This window comes from Vulpes lagopus, chromosome 2, assembly GCF_018345385.1.
Source record: "Vulpes lagopus strain Blue_001 chromosome 2, ASM1834538v1, whole genome shotgun sequence".
Lineage (NCBI taxonomy): Eukaryota > Metazoa > Chordata > Mammalia > Carnivora > Canidae > Vulpes > Vulpes lagopus.
The window spans coordinates 63,821,261-63,840,462 of NC_054825.1; the positions used below are offsets into that span (position 1 = coordinate 63,821,261).

Below are 19,202 nucleotides of genomic sequence, written 5' to 3' on the forward strand. Positions count from 1 at the left end.
AAAGACATAATCTAGTTCCAGGGGCAGTTCAGCTGCTTGATTTCTGATTTCTCAGCCTATAATCCTCTCCACTATATGCCTGTGACTCACTGTCACTCCTCATGGGTTAACAAAATGGTCAGAGGGAGAGAAAAGGAAAATAGCAGAGGAAGGCAGATCAGAATCTGCTTGCTTCCTACTCAGCTCTTCATTAAGTCTCCTTTTCTAGCTCCAGACATAGTCTGGAATCTGTAGAAAATGTTTGCCAAGAATTACAGAGAATTTTAAAAAATGGACTTTATAATTTAGAATTAATTAAATAATAGCAATATCCTATTTAATGTTTAGGTAGAAACTTTGAGACTAATAGATGGGTACTTGGCTAATATTTCATTGACACTCTTCTGCAGATGGCACTCACTGTGGCAATGCTTAGAAGCATTTTGTGGTAAACAGATTCCTCAAACGGATGTCAGGAAACTTTAAGGAGGGGAATTAATAGACTGCCTCAGGACTCCCGGTTATCTATGTGATAACATGGGCCAAAGTTAATGCCACTGATTACAAACTAGATTTGTTGGCCCTGGTACCGAGAGTGTTGTAGGATTTTTCCCCAGGAACATTCAGTTGTAAAGTAGAGGCAAGGAAGAAAACGCTAAATCCAGGGCCAAGGAAATTCAAGCAGACAGTGAAAGGATAAATGAGGCAAAGGAATGCAGGCTTATGAAGTGTTTGAAGATTCACCCCAAGTAAGGAGGGAGTCCAGCATGTCAACAATGGGGTCATTAACCTTGACAAAGGGAGTAAAACAGATTCAAGAAGAGAAGGAATTATTGGAGACATAACAGATTAAAAGAGGAGATACAAGATGCAGATCTTGAAGGGGTACTTGATGATCAAGTAGGATGTCTGTCCTTGTAATTGTGTGGCATACGGACTAAAATCTTGGGGAACAGAAGGCCGCACACAGCAGAGTTGTTACATCACTGCAGGGTCCTAACGCTAGGGCAACATCACTCAACATTAACTGAGTCCTTGTTACATTGATAGTTTAACCCTCACATAAACCCTATCAGGTAGATAATTTTATTATTCACCTTTTCCCCATTAATGAAAGTGAGCCCTGGAGAAGTTGGGTAAGGAGCACGTAAGTGGCACACCTAGAATTCCTACCCAGCTCTCTCTTACTTCAGACCCAGAACATTTTACCGCTACCCTGTATCCCAAAGTTACATTAAATAGCAAATGTACAATGTTGCTTCTAGTCACACCTTAAGGTACTTATCGCTTAGTAACACACACATGAGGGAAAATAGAAGTCTCACTCATCTCTAATAAGCTTATTAAAAACCTTTTTGAAGGTATTTATATGGACCTACCTATTTCTCATAATGACACAACCGATTTATTAATAAATACTTTCCCATACAATCGTTGGCTGGGGTAGGAACTTGAAGTAAGATTGCCTGTGTATGTAAACAGTAAATCTGAGCACCTTTGACTTTATGTGGTTGATTTCTCCCTGCCTGCTCAGTAATTTCAGAAGCTCTGGTGCTCTTGGGTCTTCCTTATGCACTGGGAGTACAGGTTGGGGTGGCCCGGGAGTCTTTCACCTGCTCCTAGATGCTGGCTTTCCTTTGGTCATATAGATGGGCCTGGATATGGGAGAGAAAGAAGCAAAGAAGCTCTTTGTGACTTCTGGCTCCTCCTGCAGCTGGGAGAAGTAGTAAAGGAAATTGGCAGATCAGAAAAGCTTCCAGAGGTCTGTCTGAAGTTTCCAGAATCAGTAACCCTATGAGATGCAGACCCCTAAATCTATCCACCTCTTTTTGCAGGGGGCACCCTAGGAGTGAGGGGCACAAAACCCAGCCTTTTTAGTCCTTCTTTCTTCAAGTCATTCTCTAACCCCCTCTCCTACAGAAAGGAACAGACTGCAATTGTTTAACTTTTCTGGTTTTTTTTCTCTTTTTATTTTATTTATTTATTTATTTATTTATTTTAATAAATTTATTTTTTATTGGTGTTCAATTTACCAACATACAGAATAACACCCAGTGCTCATCCCGTCAAGTGCCCCCCTCAGTGCCCATCACCCATTCACCCCCACCCCCCACCCTCCTCCCCTTCCACCACCCCTAGTTCGTTTCCCAGAGTTAGGAGTCTTTATGTTCTGTCTCCCTTCCTGATATTTCCCACACATTTCTTCTCCCTTCCCTTCTATTCCCTTTCACTATTATTTATATTCCCCAAATGAATGAGAACATATAATCTTTGTCTTTCTCCGATTGACTTACTTCACTCAGCATAATACCCTCCAGGTCTATCCACGCTGAAGCAAATGATGGGTATTTGTCATTTCTAATGGCTGAGTAATATTCCATTGTATACATAAACCACATCTTCTTTATCCATTCATCTTTCGATGGACACCGAGGCTCCTTCCACAGTTTGGCTATTGTGGACATTGCTGCTAGAAACATCGGGGTGCAGGTGTCCCGGCGTTTCATTGCATCTGTACCTTTGGGGTAAATCCCCAGCAGTACAATTGCTGGGTCGTAGGGCAGGTCTATTTTTAACTCTTTGAGGAACCTCCACACAGTTTTCCAGAGTGGCTGCACCAGTTCACATTCCCACCAACAGTGTAAGAGGGTTCCCTTTTCTCCGCATCCTCCCCAACATTTGTGGTTTCCTGCCTTGTTAATTTTCCCCATTCTCACTGGTGTGAGGTGGTATCTCATTGTGGTTTTGATTTGTATTTCCCTGATGGCAAGAGATGCAGAGCATTTTCTCATGTGTGTGTTGGCCATGTCTATGTCTTCCTCTGTGAGATTTCTGTTCATGTCTTTTGCCCATTTCATGATTGGATTGTTTGTTTCTTCATAAGCTTTCTGAATGCTAATTTCATTGGTACCACATGTCATAAATATGTCACCTGGATTCCATGAATTAATAACCCCAGGACTTCAGAAGGTTTTTGGAGCAGCTTTCTTGCCTCTGCACTGCTCATCCTTCCCATTGCTGACTTCAGAGATTCAACTTCATGCCCAAAAGTGACAGAAATTATCATCACCTATGTAGAACCCCCCTTTTTTTCTATTTATGCTCAAATACAGTGCAGTAAAATGCTTATGCTATCATTAAACATATTTCATGAGTTTTTTTAAGTTTTATTTAATGGCAACACTGAAGTCAATGTTTGGTTGCTAAGGTTCTTATACCTACACTTCATCCAGTTTGATGGGCCGCTCACAACTTTAAAACCCAAAGAGTGGGGCGCCTGAGTGGCTCAGTTGGTGAAATGTCTGTCTTTGGTTTGGGTCGTGATCTCAGGGTACTGGGATCGAGCCCCACATCAGGCTGTCTTCTCAGTGGGGAGCCTGCTTCTCTTCTCCTTTTGCTGCTCCCCTGCTTCTGCTGTCTCATTCATTCCATCAAATAAATAAATCTTTAAAAAAAATAATAAAAATAATAAAAAATAAAAAAATAATAATAATAATAATAAAAAATAAAAACCCAAATTGGGGGCCACCTGGGTGACTAAAGTCAATTAAGCATCTGCCTTCAACTGAGGTAATGATCTCAGAGTCCTGGGATTGAGCCCCACATCAGGCTCTCTTGCTCAGCAGGGAGTCTGCTTGTCCTTCTCCCTCTGCCCCTCCCCCTGCTCTCTCTCTCTGTGTCCCTCTCTCTCTCTCTCAAATAAATAAAATCTTTAAAAAAAAAAAAAAACAAAGAGGACTCTGCTAATAATCACAGGTGATTTTTGTTTGAACACTTGGTTTTTTGACTATTTTTGTCATGCCCTGCTGGCGCATCTTTCTCTTTTTTTGAGGAGCTCAGAAAGTAACTCTTTTGTAAGAGTTTGTAAGGACAAAATGGAACAGACTATTTGGGCAAAAGAGCAATAAGTCAGTGAGTGAGGGTTAGAACCAAGTTAAGGTGGATGCTGTCTTAGCTATAACTGGTTTAATTTTATAGTATTAATTCTACTTGGTTTATTTGCCTTGCAGAATGTGCCTAAGCCTGGACACAAGAGAACAGACTCCACCCACAGCAGCAATGAGTCTGAATACACCTTTAGCTCTGAAATTGCAGAAACTGAAGATATGCCCTTGAGGACAGAGGTACATTTTAGATACCTATCACTAAAAGTAGGATGTGACCATGCTGTTCTTAACAGAAAGCATTTCCATTGCAGAATGGACCTCATTGTCCATAAATGTAACAGTTGTTTCAAACTCTTTATAATTTCATAAATCACCAATAGGTGCTTAATTAGCTTATTAATTATTTCATATATTGTCTTATATGTACTTACATAACTTATTACATATGTTTTTTGGCCAATAGGCATTTTAATTTTTAATGTAATATTGATGACAAGATTTTCCCTTTTGTAATTCCCTTTCTCATCTTAACATGTCTTATTACAAAAAAACATAACCCATCATAAATTTATTTCAGACTGAGGTAAATTGTTTTAATAGTAAGGCTATTGTCCTTGAAAATTATAAATAACCAGAGCCCAAGAGTTTAACAAAACTGCTGCTTCTGTTTGATAATAGTTTTTACCAATGTAATTTTTGTCCACAAAAATGCAAGAAAAATAGCTTATAAATCTGCCTTAGTGTTTGTGTTATGTGGTATGATATCAAAAATGATACATTACTGTAACTCCAAGGGTACAATGACTTTAAGGTAGATTGTTCCCAAACCAATTCTCAGATCTTCTTTTCAAATATGATATTAGTTTCACTAATGGGTAATTCAGGCAAAATTCTTCTATTTTTATATTATGTTCTGAGAAAATGGCCAAGTCGGAAATAGAATGCTTCTGGCCGAATGGTGAAGAAAATTGAATGATTCTTTCCTTTGTCTTAGTTTTACTCAGGAAGGAAAAGTTTCTGCCATCTCATTCTGTTTATTTTAAGGAAAAATGTCATATAGTTAGCATCATGCATTCAAGAACCCTAAGTTAACTTATCCAAGGTCCCAGCTTGTCAGTTGGCTGAACCAGTATTCTAACTGAGGCTGGTCTGTGGGGAGCCCCATTTTACATGTAGTGCTGCAGTGTCGCTTCTCTCTACTGCTAACATTAAACTGTAAACTGTTGATAGAGTTTTATGGCCACCATATAGCAGGATAGAGGTTGTTCCTGTTATTCATTGCTTGTGACAAATCATCCCAAACTGCAGGGATTTCAAGCAACAGTAATTTATTAATGTTCACAACTCTTTGGATTTTGACTGGACAGTTTTTCTGCTTCACGTGGTATTGCCAATAGTTTGTAAACTCTTGGTACTTGGAGCACCTCCCTGCATCCCAGCCCAAGGAAGAGAACCTCGGGCCTCTCCAGGTGACTTCTCTGTTCAGTGGCATGCTGAATGGACTCTAAAAGTGTAAGAGCAAAAGATACCTGAGCTCTTGGGGCCAGGCCCAGAACCAGCACAGTGCTAATTCTGCCACAGTCTATGTCATGGAAATTACAAGGCCAGCCCAGACTTGAGGGAAAGGCAGTGGACTTCATCTCTTGATGGGAGAAAAGACATTTGTGTTGGGAGCAATCATTTGTAACCTTCTTTGGAGACTACCACCAAGTTAGATCTTGAAGATTTCAAAATTATAGCCTCTGAGCCTCCAGTGGATATGAAAGTTTTAAGATTGTATCCAGTTGGTCTTAATGGGAGCACTCACTCCCAGCAGTCGGAGGGAAGTATGTTTACAAACTATTGGCTTCAGTGTAATACAACTTGAACAGTTCCTGCAAGGGAGGGGAAAACCATGACAAAAAGTGTGTATTTGCTGCAAAGTATTTTGTATTAAACTCAGGGCATGGTTGCCTGGGTGGTTTAGTCAGTTGGGTATCTAACTCTTGATTGCAGCTCAGGTCATGGGATCAAGCCCCATATCAGGCTCTGTGCTCATCATGGACTCTGCTTGTCCTTCTCTTTCTGCTCCTACCCCTGCTTATCCTCCTTTCCTCTCTTTCTCTCTGTCTCCAAAATAAATACACAAAATCTTTAAAAAAGAATTAGGGAAAAAAAAGAATTATGGCAAAGCGGCTTCTTATTGATAGTTTTGTTTAAGGACATTACATTTTTAACCTCAAAAATTCCTCTTTGCTTTACCTAATTTTTACTAGTAATGATATTTGTTGGGGTCTCTACTCTTTTCAAGTTGTGTCCTAATTCTTACAGATTTGAGGGGAGAGTTAACCTTTTTGTTTCTAATTCTCACCCATATTTCCATCTTTTTTCAAATTAAGAGTTAGTTTAGGGGCATCTGGTTGGCTTAGTTGGTTAGCATCCAACTCGATCTCTGCTCAGGTCTTGATCACAGGATCGTGTGTCCAAGCCCTGAGTTGGGCTCCACAATGGCGTAGCACCTACTTTAAAAAAAAAAGTTAGTTTAGAGTTGGATATAGTATTTTGCTCATCTCTTTTAAATAATGAAGTATGAATTGTGCTGCAGAAGTCACAGACAGATCTGGAATATTGTGTATTGTCCTTCATATGTATTGACCATCAGCAGTAGGTCATGCACTTGGAAATCTTCTCTCAATAATGGGAAAGGCTTTTCACTGAACTAGTCATATTATTCCTTGTTACTAAGTGTATGCATCTGAAATGTGGCTGGCTCTAGTTAGAAGGGTTGTCTTGACTATTGGACAGACTACAGTAACTCTCCTCCTTGGAACTATGTCCATAACCTGAGCCTCAGTCTCTCTGTGCCTCAGTTTCCTCACCTATGAAGTGATATGCTATGATTATTATCTTACTTTAGAGTGATGTTTTGAAGATTGAGACAATTCTTTTAAAGCACTTTTAACAATGTTTGATACATAATAAGCATTCAATAAATCCATGTTTTTGTTCTAATAAATAGGCTTCCAGTGACTATCCTACAGTTCTGATTGGGTGTGGTCAGAATCAGAAAGATAGAAATCTGTAAAACTGGCAATAGAAGAAGAGAGATTGATTATCAGAAAGGAAGTTGGATGGGAGAGAAGTATCAGACTAAGACTATGGCTGTGCATTTGCACTTTTGATTACTTTTGACCTCCAGGTTTGCATTCTTCACTGCAACTAGTTCTGTAATGGCCAAGTTTACAAATTGCCCCTAACAAAATAAAGAAGCATTTCTACTATGTATAGTATTCACAAGCAGCTCCTTCAGAATCTGGTCCCAGGAAAATAATGGGCCCACTCTTGGTTATGAATTGATTCTTTTTTTTTTTTATTAAAACAGAGAAGAATTTTTCATACTGTTTTGAAACATGGAATTCCAGCCTCAGTCATGTAATGATAGCAAAATTTGATGTTAAAAAAAGAATTGATGTCTTTCTAGCTTTGCCAAACTTGTGATTTGTTGTTCACAAGTTGGGCTGGCGCCTCCATTGCTGTTTCCCTCTGGAGAACTCACCTGCCAGCTCCACCTGCTGTGCAGCCCTCCCACGCCCACAGCATCTTCATGGTCTGGAGTGGCATTCTTTTGGAACCTTTGCTTCTCTCTGCTGTCGTGCAGCTTTCTTAGTAGTCACTGACTAATTATCCCAGTTCTGCTTCCGTCCTTCTGCTTCCTCACACCTGTCAAACCCAGGGAGAAGGTCACCACAACCGTCTCAGCTGTTGTTAGCAATAATTCCAGAATGATTGCAGAGCTATGCTGGTAATTTTGTGAATAAATTCTCTTGTCTTCCGGATTTTCCTTGGATGAGAGACCATGATTTTTTAGGTCAGTTTCAAAGCTTCACTCTTTTAGAAAAGCCATGGATGATAAAGTCCTTTCTACAGAAAGAAAGCAAAGCAAAACCTCAGAAACTTGTCTCAGCCAGGTGGCCCAATATTCCTTCTTGCTCATGTGGCATGGAGAAGAAGTGGTATCTCTAACTAGATGTATCATTAGGGATAAGAATGGGCACTGGGCAGAGCACCCTTAAATAATTACCAGTCATTGTGCCTCAAGCAATTTTGCAGTTGTCAGATGTTATTTTTTTGTGTTATTTCATCTCCTATTTTAGTATTCCTATCTACAGGGTTTTGCTTTTATCCGGCAGTCAACTAATTCTTTATGTAGTATTTGCTAATATCTAAAGAGTTACCTCATCCTATTTTTAATGTTTTTTTAAAGATTGAGAGCGAGCAGACACTAGCCCAGGCTGTGTGGGGGGCAGAGGGAAAGGGAGAAAGAAAATCATAAGCAGGCTCCACACCTAGCATAGAGCCCAACACCCGGCTCAGTCTCACAACCCTGAGATCATGACCTGAGTCAAAATCAAGAGTTGGATGCTTAACCAACTGAGCCACCCAGGCACCCCACCCCATCCCATTTTAATGAGAAGATTCCTTTTAAATGAAATGCCTGTTCAAGATTGAGAGGGATGATTCCCAAATGGTGACGTTTTAGGTACAATGAATGAAGTTGTGAGGTGAAGTCTATTATAGCGTAAAAAGAGATTAAATAATTAAAATTTTCAGGGACACATACTTCATTAATAGATGAACCAACATTAAAAACACATGAATGGAATGTTTACCTTGTAAATAAGCTGAACTGCAAATATTTGTGGGATGTATAGAAATGAGTTTTAATATGAATGAAAATCTATAGTAATTTTAGATTCAGGCAGGCTGTTGTATCTATTCTGCTCAGTCAGGACAGACTTTATGGCAAAGATCTTATACCTAAACTTTTTCTTACTGTTGAACATTACAGGGGTGGACAGTAAGAAGCAGTCCAGGTCTAGCTAGTCTGTGGGTTAATGACCCCAATAGCCTACAGATAAATGCCCCATTACATAGTTTGATTCTTCTGAGATGTCTTTTTAGAACTGAAGCAACACTGAATTCAGCACAAGAATTCACAAAAGACTAAAGATAGCTAACAAATATCAAAAGTATTCAACCTCAACAAAAGGCAAAGAAATGTGAATTAAAACTTTAATTAAATACACTTTTGGTCTATCAATTGAGCCTTTTTTTTTTTTTTATGATAACAGTCATTGTTGTTCCAGGCAAAGTGGTGGTTGCTGCATGGAAGTGGAAACTAATTTAGCAGACTTAAAAACATTAATATTTAGGTATTTATGTACTAGGATATTTATTTTAGTATATTTCAGTAGCAGAAAATTAGAAACAACTTCAGTGCCCATCAGTTAGGTAACAGCTAAGTAAATAATGGTACACACGACCGTTTAGCTATTAAAAATTATGGTTTCAAATATATTGTAAATTTGGAAAAGTTGTGACATAATGCTAAATTTAAAAGACAGTACAACATTATAATGAAAATATTCCAATTACTTAAATCTATTTTAAAAAAGGACAAAAATTGTAGGTTTTCTCTGGGGGTGTGATTATGGTTTTATTTTTTTTCTTTGTACTTATTTCCTGAACTTTATAAAAAGCTTATTTTGGGGCACCAGGTGGCTCAGTCAGTTAAGTGTCCAACTCTTGATTTCATGATATGAGGGTTGTGAGATCGAGCTCTGCATCAGGCTCCACACATAGTGGAGATTTTCTCTCTCCCTCTCCCTCTGTCCACCCTCCTCCTTCTCTCTTAAAATGAAATAAGCTCATTTTGCTTTTATGTCTGAATAAAAGCCTTTTAAAAAATTGAAAATCTGAAATATGAGGCACACTAATCAATAAAGAATTTTACTTTGACCATTCATTATTGCTGTTCTCTCTCTAACAAAAAGAGACTCTATTGTTTCCATTAAATCTAATGACACAACTCTTTCTCTCCTTACCTCATTAAAAGTTAAAACCTCCTACTATAATCAAATAAATAAATAAATAAATAAATAAATAAATAAATAAATAAATAAAAAAAATAGGGGCAAAAAAAAAAAAATAAAAGTTCAAACCTGAAGTAAACAAGGTATAACACTTACAGCAGTCTCAACTTCCATGATGGTGGTTTCTCTTTCCCTTTGCTCAGCTTTAGTGTATCTCTGTTTACACTAGTGGTTCTCACCGTGCTTCTGTTCTAGAACCAACTGACATACTTCTCAGATGCTGCTAGGTTATTTTTCACCTTATGAAGGGCTATGTATATTTTAGTTTTCCACTTTTCTCTGTCTGATCTCAGTATATTTATGCTAGCACTTCACCTTTTCAAAAATCATTTTTCCTGAATAGAAAAGTAGTCCATGCTCATTGTAAACAATTCCAATGTAGAAATGTGTAAAGTAGAAAATGAAACTTTCCCATAGTACCCCCCATTCTCCAAGATAACCATTGTTGGCCTTCTAGATTGTTGTATGCTGTGTGGTGGGTATATTTAAAAGTCATGGGCATTTGTTTCTTTAAGAAAAATAAAATCATAGTGTAAATACTTCCTTGCAACTTGTATATTTCACTTAATACTTTTATCTAGGACATACTTAACCACTTGTGTATATCTATTTCATTTTTTAAACAACTATGAAATATTTTAACTTGACTATACTACAGTTTAAGCAGCTCTTCTATTGACTGACATTTGGGGTTTTTCCCCCAGTTTTTTACAATTACAAAAAATGCTGCAATGAACATCTTTTTCCACATATTCTTGTGTACTTGTGTAAGACTTTTTGTGGGATAATTCTTAAATGTATATTGTTAGGTTAAGGAGTATACACATTTAAATTTTAATAAATACAGCTAACTTGCCCTCTTAAAAGGCCTACTTATACTTCCACCAGTATTATATAAGATGCTGTTACTAACACATGGCATTATTGATCTTTCCAGTCTTTGCCAATCTGATGGTAAAGTAATGCCTCACTGTTTAATTTGCATGTCTCTACTCATTAGCTAGGGTGGACATGTTATTTGTATATTACTTTGCCATTTATATTTCTTCTATAAGCTTGCCTATATTTCTGTTGGACTATTCATTATTTTCTCATTGGCTTGTACAGCTTCTGGATCATCTTGACCATCTTATGATTTTTGGGGTTTAGGAGCCAAGTGAGAAGAAGGTGCCTCTGGACATGTCATTGTTCCTCAAGCTCCAGAAGCGGGTCACAGAGCTGGAGCAGGAGAAGCAGGTGATGCAGGATGAGCTGGACCGCAAGGAGGAGCAGGTGCTCCGCAGCAAGGCAAAGGTACACAGTGCTACCCCACCCCAGGGCTGTGCCCAAACCAAGCACTGAGTGGGACTTTCTGCACTCTCTTCTTTAATGGAAGGAAACTCAGCCCAGAAGTACTTTATCCAAACAGCATTTGGTTCATGTAGTGAGGGCTGAACTTTCCTCACTGCTGCAGAGTAAGGAAATATTCTGAGGAAAAATGTGACAATTAAAGTATGCCTACTTATTTATAAAGTTTTTAACTTTACATTTTCCCTAGGAAGAAGAAAGACCACAAATTAGAGGTGCAGAACTGGAATATGAATCACTCAAGGTAATGGGAATCTTCAGCCCAAGACTTTGAATATCTTGTTTTGGCAAGTGACCTGCTTAGAGTTTCTCTTTTTCTCAGAGAACATCCTTAAGGACACCTTAATTCAGTCTTATTCAGGAATTACTTCTAGCTTCATGTTATTTCTTTTCATAGATGCTATTTCCTATGAGCTAAAGTTCAGTCTAAGCAGAAACAGGAGGAGTAGCTGCTATCTGAGGCTCTAGAAGGTAGGCAAGGACATGGATTCTAGTGTCAGATGGCCTGGGTTCAAATGTTAGATCTGCCACCATATAGCTGTGTGCAAGTTATGTATGTTTTCCATGCCTCAGTGTTCTCATCTATAGAGTGAGGTTAATAATACTATTTATGTTATAGGACTGTCATGAAGATTATATGAAGTAATTCATGTACACTGGTTAGAATAGTGCCCAGCACATAGTAAGTACCCAGCAAATGTTGGCTCCTGTCATTATTCTCATCATTTTTTTAAAATGCCTGTACTTTACATATCAGCTTTAATTCTTAAAATAATCCTGCAAGTAAGTATTTTAGTTCCCATTTTACAGATGAGGAAATTGGAGCTAAGAAATATAAGTAACTTCCCTAAGATCACCCCACTAGAAACTGACAGGAACAGGATTTGAACATAGGTATCTTTGGCTCCAAAGCCTGTGCCCTAACTACCAAACCCCACTTGTAGAGAAAGATAGCTCAGTATTAGTTTTCTAGGTATTATAGTAAAAACGTATTCTAACTTATTTTAGAAACTGTTGGGAGGAGGAAGATGAAGGTAGAGAGTTTTCTCCTTAATGGTTAAAAGCAGTGTCTGACTAATAGGTACTATGTGTCTCTGGGCAGTTGAACAGGGAAAGGCTCTGATTAGGAAGGAACAGGAGTTTCTGAAATACAAAGTATCTTGGGTAACCCAAGAGTTTAGGTTTAAAACAAACAAACAAGAGCCCATTCCTTGATACAGAGTAGGTTGTGCACCTGGCTGGCTCAGTTGGTAAAGCATGTGACCCTTAATCTCAGGGTCATAAGTTCGAGCTTCATGGTGGGCGTAGAGTTTACTTTAAAAAATAAATAAATAAAATAATTAAAAATAAAATCAGGGTAGGCTGTTCTCCACTCAGCTCCTTCCTTAGCTTTCCAGAATCAGAACTTTTTGAGCCCTGTGAAGTTTGAGCTATCAGGCTATCAGCTATCAAGACACCCCCAGCTTTTTTCTAGGTTATTAATACATTATTTGTCTTAAATTTATCTTTCTCAGACATTTTCTGCTTGTGTTTATTTTTTACTATTTTCTCCATTTGTAAACAACAGTCTGGAATAACTAGAAAACTATAGCAAGATTTATGATTATAACCAAAGCTAAGAATTAGAAAAGCCACGAAATAGCATAAGAAAACTCATTATTTTAAAGAGAATTTTTTATGTATATTTGAGAATTCCTAGGGTCTCCCTAAACTGTCATAAGGATTTTTGTATTTTTTTTTTAGTAATATTACTTCAAGTCTGGTCCTGATATATTATTTCCTAACAGTGTTACGTGAATTTATGTTAGTAGAACCCTGTCTTCTGTGGATTTTCCACTTCTTATGGTCCAGACCTGCTGATTACTGCTTCCTTTTGAGGCTGCATGGCAGCTTGATACAGGGAATGCCTGTCCTCCACCCCTGTCCAACCCACAGTTCCCTTATCAGCCCCTTCCCTTAAAGATAGAACTCTTCCACTGACATTTAATAAACACTTGACTAATAATACCTTCTATTTACTTTACAGTTTGAAAAGTTTTCCTACACCTTATCTTATTTAGTCATTGTCAGACTTCTGAGATAAATTATTTCCTCCTTAAAGATTATTAAACTGAGGCTGAGAACAGTTAAGAGATTAACAGAGTCTGATCTTGAATTTAGGTCTCCAGACAGAAGGAAACTTTCAAAACAGTCTTGATTCCTATTGTCACTTGTTTGAAAATTAATTTTTATTTAAATAAAGCACTATTTTAAAATACCCTAGAGAACCCTTTTACCCTTTCTAAATTATAACATGAATAAATCTATTGCTCCTTCAGTGAAAGTACTTCTCAGGTAATATTTATGTTTGCAGAGAAAGAAAAGAGTGGCAGCAAAGTGTCATCTCTATTATTCTGACTCTCTGATGCCTTCTGTACCTTTTGTCTAGAGGACCAACTCATGATATGGGTCATATAAGAAAAGAATCAGATGGGATGGAATGGCACAGGCCAATGGAAGGGGAATAGGACTGTCATCTCCAACTCTTTCCCATCTTCCTGCCTCACAAAAATGAACAAATAAGACATTCTTTGGAATATGTTAAAAGTGAAGCCTAGATTAAAAAAAAAATGAAGCCCAGATCACAAATTTCCCAAGTATATTAGCTCAGTATTTCTCAAAATATGGTCCCTTGGCCAGCAGCATTAGCATCACCTAGTAACTTGTTGGAAATGTACATTTGTAGGTCTCATACCAGACCTTTTGAATCAGAAACTCTGGGGGTTGGGCCATGCAGTCTGTCTGCAAGTGATTCTGATGCACTTTAAAGTTTGGGAAACATCGCATCGGAGCTTAGTGTCCAAGTAAAGACACTCATGTTTTCTGTTGCAGAAATGAGCAATATGAATCTGATTATCAGTTGGTGGGAGACTGGGGATAGGAAGGCTTATTCATTTTCCATAAGAATAGATTAATTCACATGAAAGAATGGGTTATATATTCTTATACTAGAAAAAAAAAAGACTATAAATAGTTTTACTATAACTGTTGAGAGGTCTGATGTGGTGCTGCAAACCCAAGGTGGCTTGTCTGGAAGAAACAATAAAATATTTTATCTTATACCCAAAAGTATCTCACTTCCACAGTCATAAGGCCTTGTGTAATGTGCTAAATGAGGCAGCATGGTGCCTTCAGAGGCCTGTCTGCTTTACCGTTTCCCAGCCAGTATCCTGAGACATTTGTATTCTAGCATCAGAACTCTATTCTGGGTTGTCATTACCATTGTTTCAGCAAAGTTTGCATAAGCAGTGCTAACTGGTGGCATGAGGATGTCTGGTAGTTTGTGAAAGTATGGAGGGGATAAAGGATGAGTTTGGCCATCTGGGTGGCAAAGGAATCCATCCTTTCCTCCCACCTCCCAAGACTTCTGCCAGCAACTTCACAAGCCTGTCATACACATGTCAAAGTAGTTTGAAAAATACACTGTTTGTTGTCATCAAAACACTAAATGGAATTTTATTAGTTTAAGTGATATGTTAATTTTCTTATTAGAAGTTAAAAGTCTAAGATTTCAATAGTCTTTCCATTCTGTTTTACAAAGGAAATAAGAGGATGCTACTCAAGATTTCAGGGTTCTGTTCATCTGAACTATTCATTAGAAATAACCTGACCAGCTGAACCCTCATACTTGCCTTATATTTACCTGCAGAGAAAACCTGGGCTTCTGAGGAATGGGCTAAATTCTCCCCGTAGGACTCAGCAGTCTCTCCAGGCCTGTGAACACACCCTAGGCAGGCCCAGAATAAATGTGACTCTGGAATCTGGGTTGATGAAGCAAACTGCCATTCGCCTTGCTCAGCTGCACTTGATGTTAGCTTCCTTAATTTGCAGAACAGAGCTCCCAGTAGAGCCTGGGAAGCTGTTTACTAGGGTAGCTCTGGTGATCTTTTCCAGCAGAATTCTACCATCTTAGGAGAGCATGAGCATTCCAGTGTAAAGTTGAGGATAACAGCAGTGAACTATTGTCTCTTCATACAGCGTCAAGAGCTGGAATCAGAAAACAAAAAACTGAAAAATGAATTAAATGAACTTCGCAAGGCCCTTAGTGAGAAAAGTGCCCCAGAGGTGACTGCTCCAGGTGCACCAGCCTACCGTGTCCTCATGGAGCAGCTGACCTCTGTAAGTGAGGAGCTTGATGTCCGCAAGGAGGAGGTCCTCATCTTGAGGTCCCAACTGGTGAGCCAGAAGGAGGCCATCCAACACAAGGTAAGCATGAGTGAGTGACCAAAGTGGGTGTCTGGAGACTGGCCTCTTTCTTTCTATCCTTTCCCTTCAATTTATAATGAACCAAACACTTATGAGCTTTTTTTTTTTTTATCTAATTAGCATTTAGTTTAAAGGATATTGTCCAAAAAAATGATATTGTCATTTAAAAAAAAAATCTCAATGTTGCTTTAAAACTGTTGTAAATGCCAATTAAAGTGAGCAAAAAATAAATGAAAACCAAAATGATCTCCCATTTCTCACTCATTAACAAAGGGCTTTTAAAATTAATCTTTAAGTAGTAATCTGGCCATGATAAATTTTGATCAAAAGTACAATCCAGAGCTCTTGGCCAGCTCAGTCAGAGGAGCATGCGATTCTTGACCTCAGGTTCATGAGTTCAAACCCCACATTAGGTATAAAAATTACTTAAATGAATAAAATAAGTAAACTTTTCTTAAAAAGTAAAATTCTGCTAAGTCCAAAAATCCATAGATTGTCTTGCTGTGTGAGAAGACATTAAATAAGACTTTAAAATTATTTGTTGAAAATAGCCCATTTAACTGGAAAGACAACATATAAAAGGGTTAGAAATGAGATCAGTGAGTAGAAGTTCCATGCAGATGATTTCTGCTCAGTTTAGGGAGTTCTGTCTAATAGGGGGAGCTGTCTCAACTGGGGAGGGGCTGCATGTAGTGTCAACAGAAAGGACCCATGTCACAGGGTAGAAGTAACCCTTCAAAGTTCTTCCTGCACTTGGGTAATTTGAGACCATTGCTGCCATGTGTTGGTGATAAAGGGCCTTTTTGTCATTTGCCATCGGAGAGACTCTGGGTAATCATCATAAAACCTGGTCTGTGTCCCTATCCATGTTCATGCAGCAAACGAAGTGATACCAAGAATTAGACAATCAAGTATTCCAGCTTGAGGACATACCATATAAAAAATGATTATAATATATAATGAACTGGAAGATCTGAGAATACTTTCCTTGAAATGGTAGTTCTGCATGTGGTTAAAATAATGAATCTGGCATATAACATTTGGTTTTGAGAAAGATAACTCATACTGAGGTCAACACTGATCCAGAAAATTCTGAAAACAAGAAATTTGCGACTAATCTTGGAAGGAAAAAATATCCCAGGAATGAGTGGATTTATATAAAGAAATGGGCTTTCTTATTTTAAATCACAAACCCATCCGGGCTGAAATGAGGAGATTCTGGAAGGGGAATCTCTCCTTTGGCCTGGCCCTGTAGTCTCTCCTTTCCTGAGGCTTTCTCAGTGTGGTTTTCATGACTATTGCTGTGGTTGGGCCTTGAGATAGAAGACTGTCTCTTTATGCTAGCTGGAGCAGAGTCCAAAATCATAATTCCTTTCTCTGGTTCCCTTGTGACAAAGTGGTATTCTCACAAGAAACTTCAGTAAAAGTTAAGGGAAAGGAAAAAATAAAATGAACCAAGGAACATAAAAACAATCCAGTTAACAGCGCAGAGTTCTGGTATCAGATGCGCTCACTCACCCAGCTCACAGCTCTTCTCTAGCCTCTCAGATTGGCTGGTCCTGTCTCAGCAAGGCCTCTGCTCTCAGCCTACACATGGCAACAGCTTGTTCTTTATTAGGAAAAATGCCCACAATGCTGATTGAGACCTTTCGAACCCATGGCTGTCTATCCCATTCAGTTTCCAGTCCAAAAGACTCATAATTTCACAGCTCCTTTGCAGGACAGTAGCGAGTGACACCCAGTGAGGTAGGTGATAATCCAGCCCAGCCAAGTCTACTTCATCTCCTCCACCTCTGTGAGTATTCTGAAAGGCTCCATTTGAACAAGTGACTTCCTATCAAGCTTGACTGTAACTCTCACAGACCTGGGATAAGACTTTCAGCCATATACATTACAGGAGGGTCATTTTCTCACCTACTCACAACTTAAAAAAAACAAAACAACTCAAAAAGAATCTCAAGCACTTGTTCCTGAAAATTAAGAATTATCACATAAAAATATATTAATGTCCACCTTATGCCAGTTCCACAAATACTAATTTTTGGGTTTTTACAGTTAGCTTTTCTGTTATGATGGGGTTCGTTGATGGGATTTATTTATGGAACTAAGGGTTTATTGTTTTCTCTGTTTTTTGTGCTTGCTGACTTGTGATTTTCAGGATGACAAGGTAATTATAAAACTTTTAAAAAACTTTTAGTAAGGGATCCCTGGGTGGCGCAGCGGTTTGGCGCCTGCCTTTGACCCAGGGCGCGATCCTGGAGACCCAGGATCGAATCCCACGTCAGGCTCCCGGTGCATGGAGCCTGCTTCTCCCTCTGCCTGTGTCTCTGCCTCTCTCTCTGTCTCTCTGTGACTATCATAAATAAATAAAAATTAAAAAAAAAATTAAAAAAAAAAAAAACTTTTAGTAAATACTTTTATTTAATCCTAAATTTTACCGTACAAGTATTCCCCCAGTATATGCAATTGATGCTTCTGACCACCAAGTCTGTTTTGATATTTACAAATTAATTTCCTATTTGAGCCCTCTCTGTATCAGTGGAAAACTAATAGATATAGTAGGCTCCAGTCTGGATCAGAGGGAGGTCTCCATGACTTCTAATTCATAGTCAGCTCTCCGACTCACTATAGTAGTTGTGGTAGGCCATCCACAGCACAGGGGCCCAGGATGGGAGTCCCTTAATTTGGAACATACCCAAAAGCACAAGTTATCCCACACTCTTTTCTAGCAGCTATGGATTTGTTGGCCAAGGGTGAGAAGGAGCCTCAAGAGTAAAGCACACTTTTCCTGAGAAGGGTAGGATTTTCCTACATGGGGCAGCCCTTTCTAAACTTCTGAACTGGCTTAGGGGAGACAAACTTTGAGCAGTGAGTCAGGAATTTCCTAATGCTAGTGGTCCAAGTCTGATCCCATGCTCCAACCACTACTTCTTAGCTAAAGTAGGCCAGATAAGGGAAGGCCTGGCTGCTTACTGTAAGGAAAACACCATATAAAGAAGTTTATCTTTCCTTTAGACTAATTAATAGGATCAAGTTACCTAATTTACCTAAAGTTCAAAAGTACATCATATAGGTTTTCAGATATCAGACAATACATACAGCATTATTTACTATTGGGATTGGGTCTTTGAGAGTTACTATTTAAAAGTTAAAAATCGGGATCCCTGGGTGGCGCAGCGGTTTGGCGCCTGCCTTTGGCCCGGGGCGCAATCCTGGAGACCCGGGATCGAATCCCACGTCAGGCTCCCGGTGCATGGAGCCTGCTTCTCCCTCTGCCTATGTCTCTGCTTCTCTCTCTCTCACTGTGTGCCTATCATAAATAAATAAAATTAAAAAAAAAAAATCCTAAAAAAAAAAATAAATAAAATAAAAATAAAAGTTAAAAATCTGAGTATATAGCCCATTGTAGAATAGAAAAATTTTCTGTCTTTCAGGGAAAGATAAAAAAATTTCTATGAAATATATATTAAAATATATAAAAATCATAGCTAAAGAAAGCTCTATGTAGCATTTATGGGAACGATTTTTAAAATTTAGTAAAATATAAGCTCTTATCAGATTATATTTGGTCTTTTTTTTTAAAGATTTTATTTATTTATTTATTTATTTATTTATTTATTTATTCATGAGAGACACAGAGAGAGAGAGCAAGAAAGGCAGAGACACAGGCAGAGGGAGAAGCAGGCTCCATGCAGGGAGACTGACGTGGGACTCAATCCTAGGACTCTAGGATCATGCCCCAGGCCAAAGGCAGGCACTAAACCCGCTCAGGGATCCCATTATATTTGGTCTTTGAGGATGCATTTATAAGCATTAGGAGAAAAGTGGGATT

The 19,202-nt window shown here is 38.5% G+C and overlaps 1 protein-coding gene across 8 annotated transcripts in view; it reads left to right on the top strand.

Annotated features, from left to right (window-relative positions):
* Positions 1–19,202, top strand: part of MYO5A (myosin VA) — a 198,999-nt gene that overhangs the window by 146,472 nt on the left and 33,325 nt on the right. For 5 of the 8 annotated variants that reach the window (XM_041743414.1, XM_041743416.1, XM_041743417.1 and 2 more), the window contains 5 exons: positions 3,990–4,103; positions 10,928–11,071; positions 11,316–11,369; positions 15,143–15,370; positions 17,529–17,537. In XM_041743414.1, coding sequence (XP_041599348.1) covers positions 3,990–4,103; positions 10,928–11,071; positions 11,316–11,369; positions 15,143–15,370; positions 17,529–17,537 — 549 coding nt within the window. The remainder of the gene's footprint in view (positions 1–3,989; positions 4,104–10,927; positions 11,072–11,315; positions 11,370–15,142; positions 15,371–17,528; positions 17,538–19,202) is intronic. The other 3 variants (XM_041743415.1, XM_041743419.1, XM_041743418.1) reach the window with 1 other exon arrangement.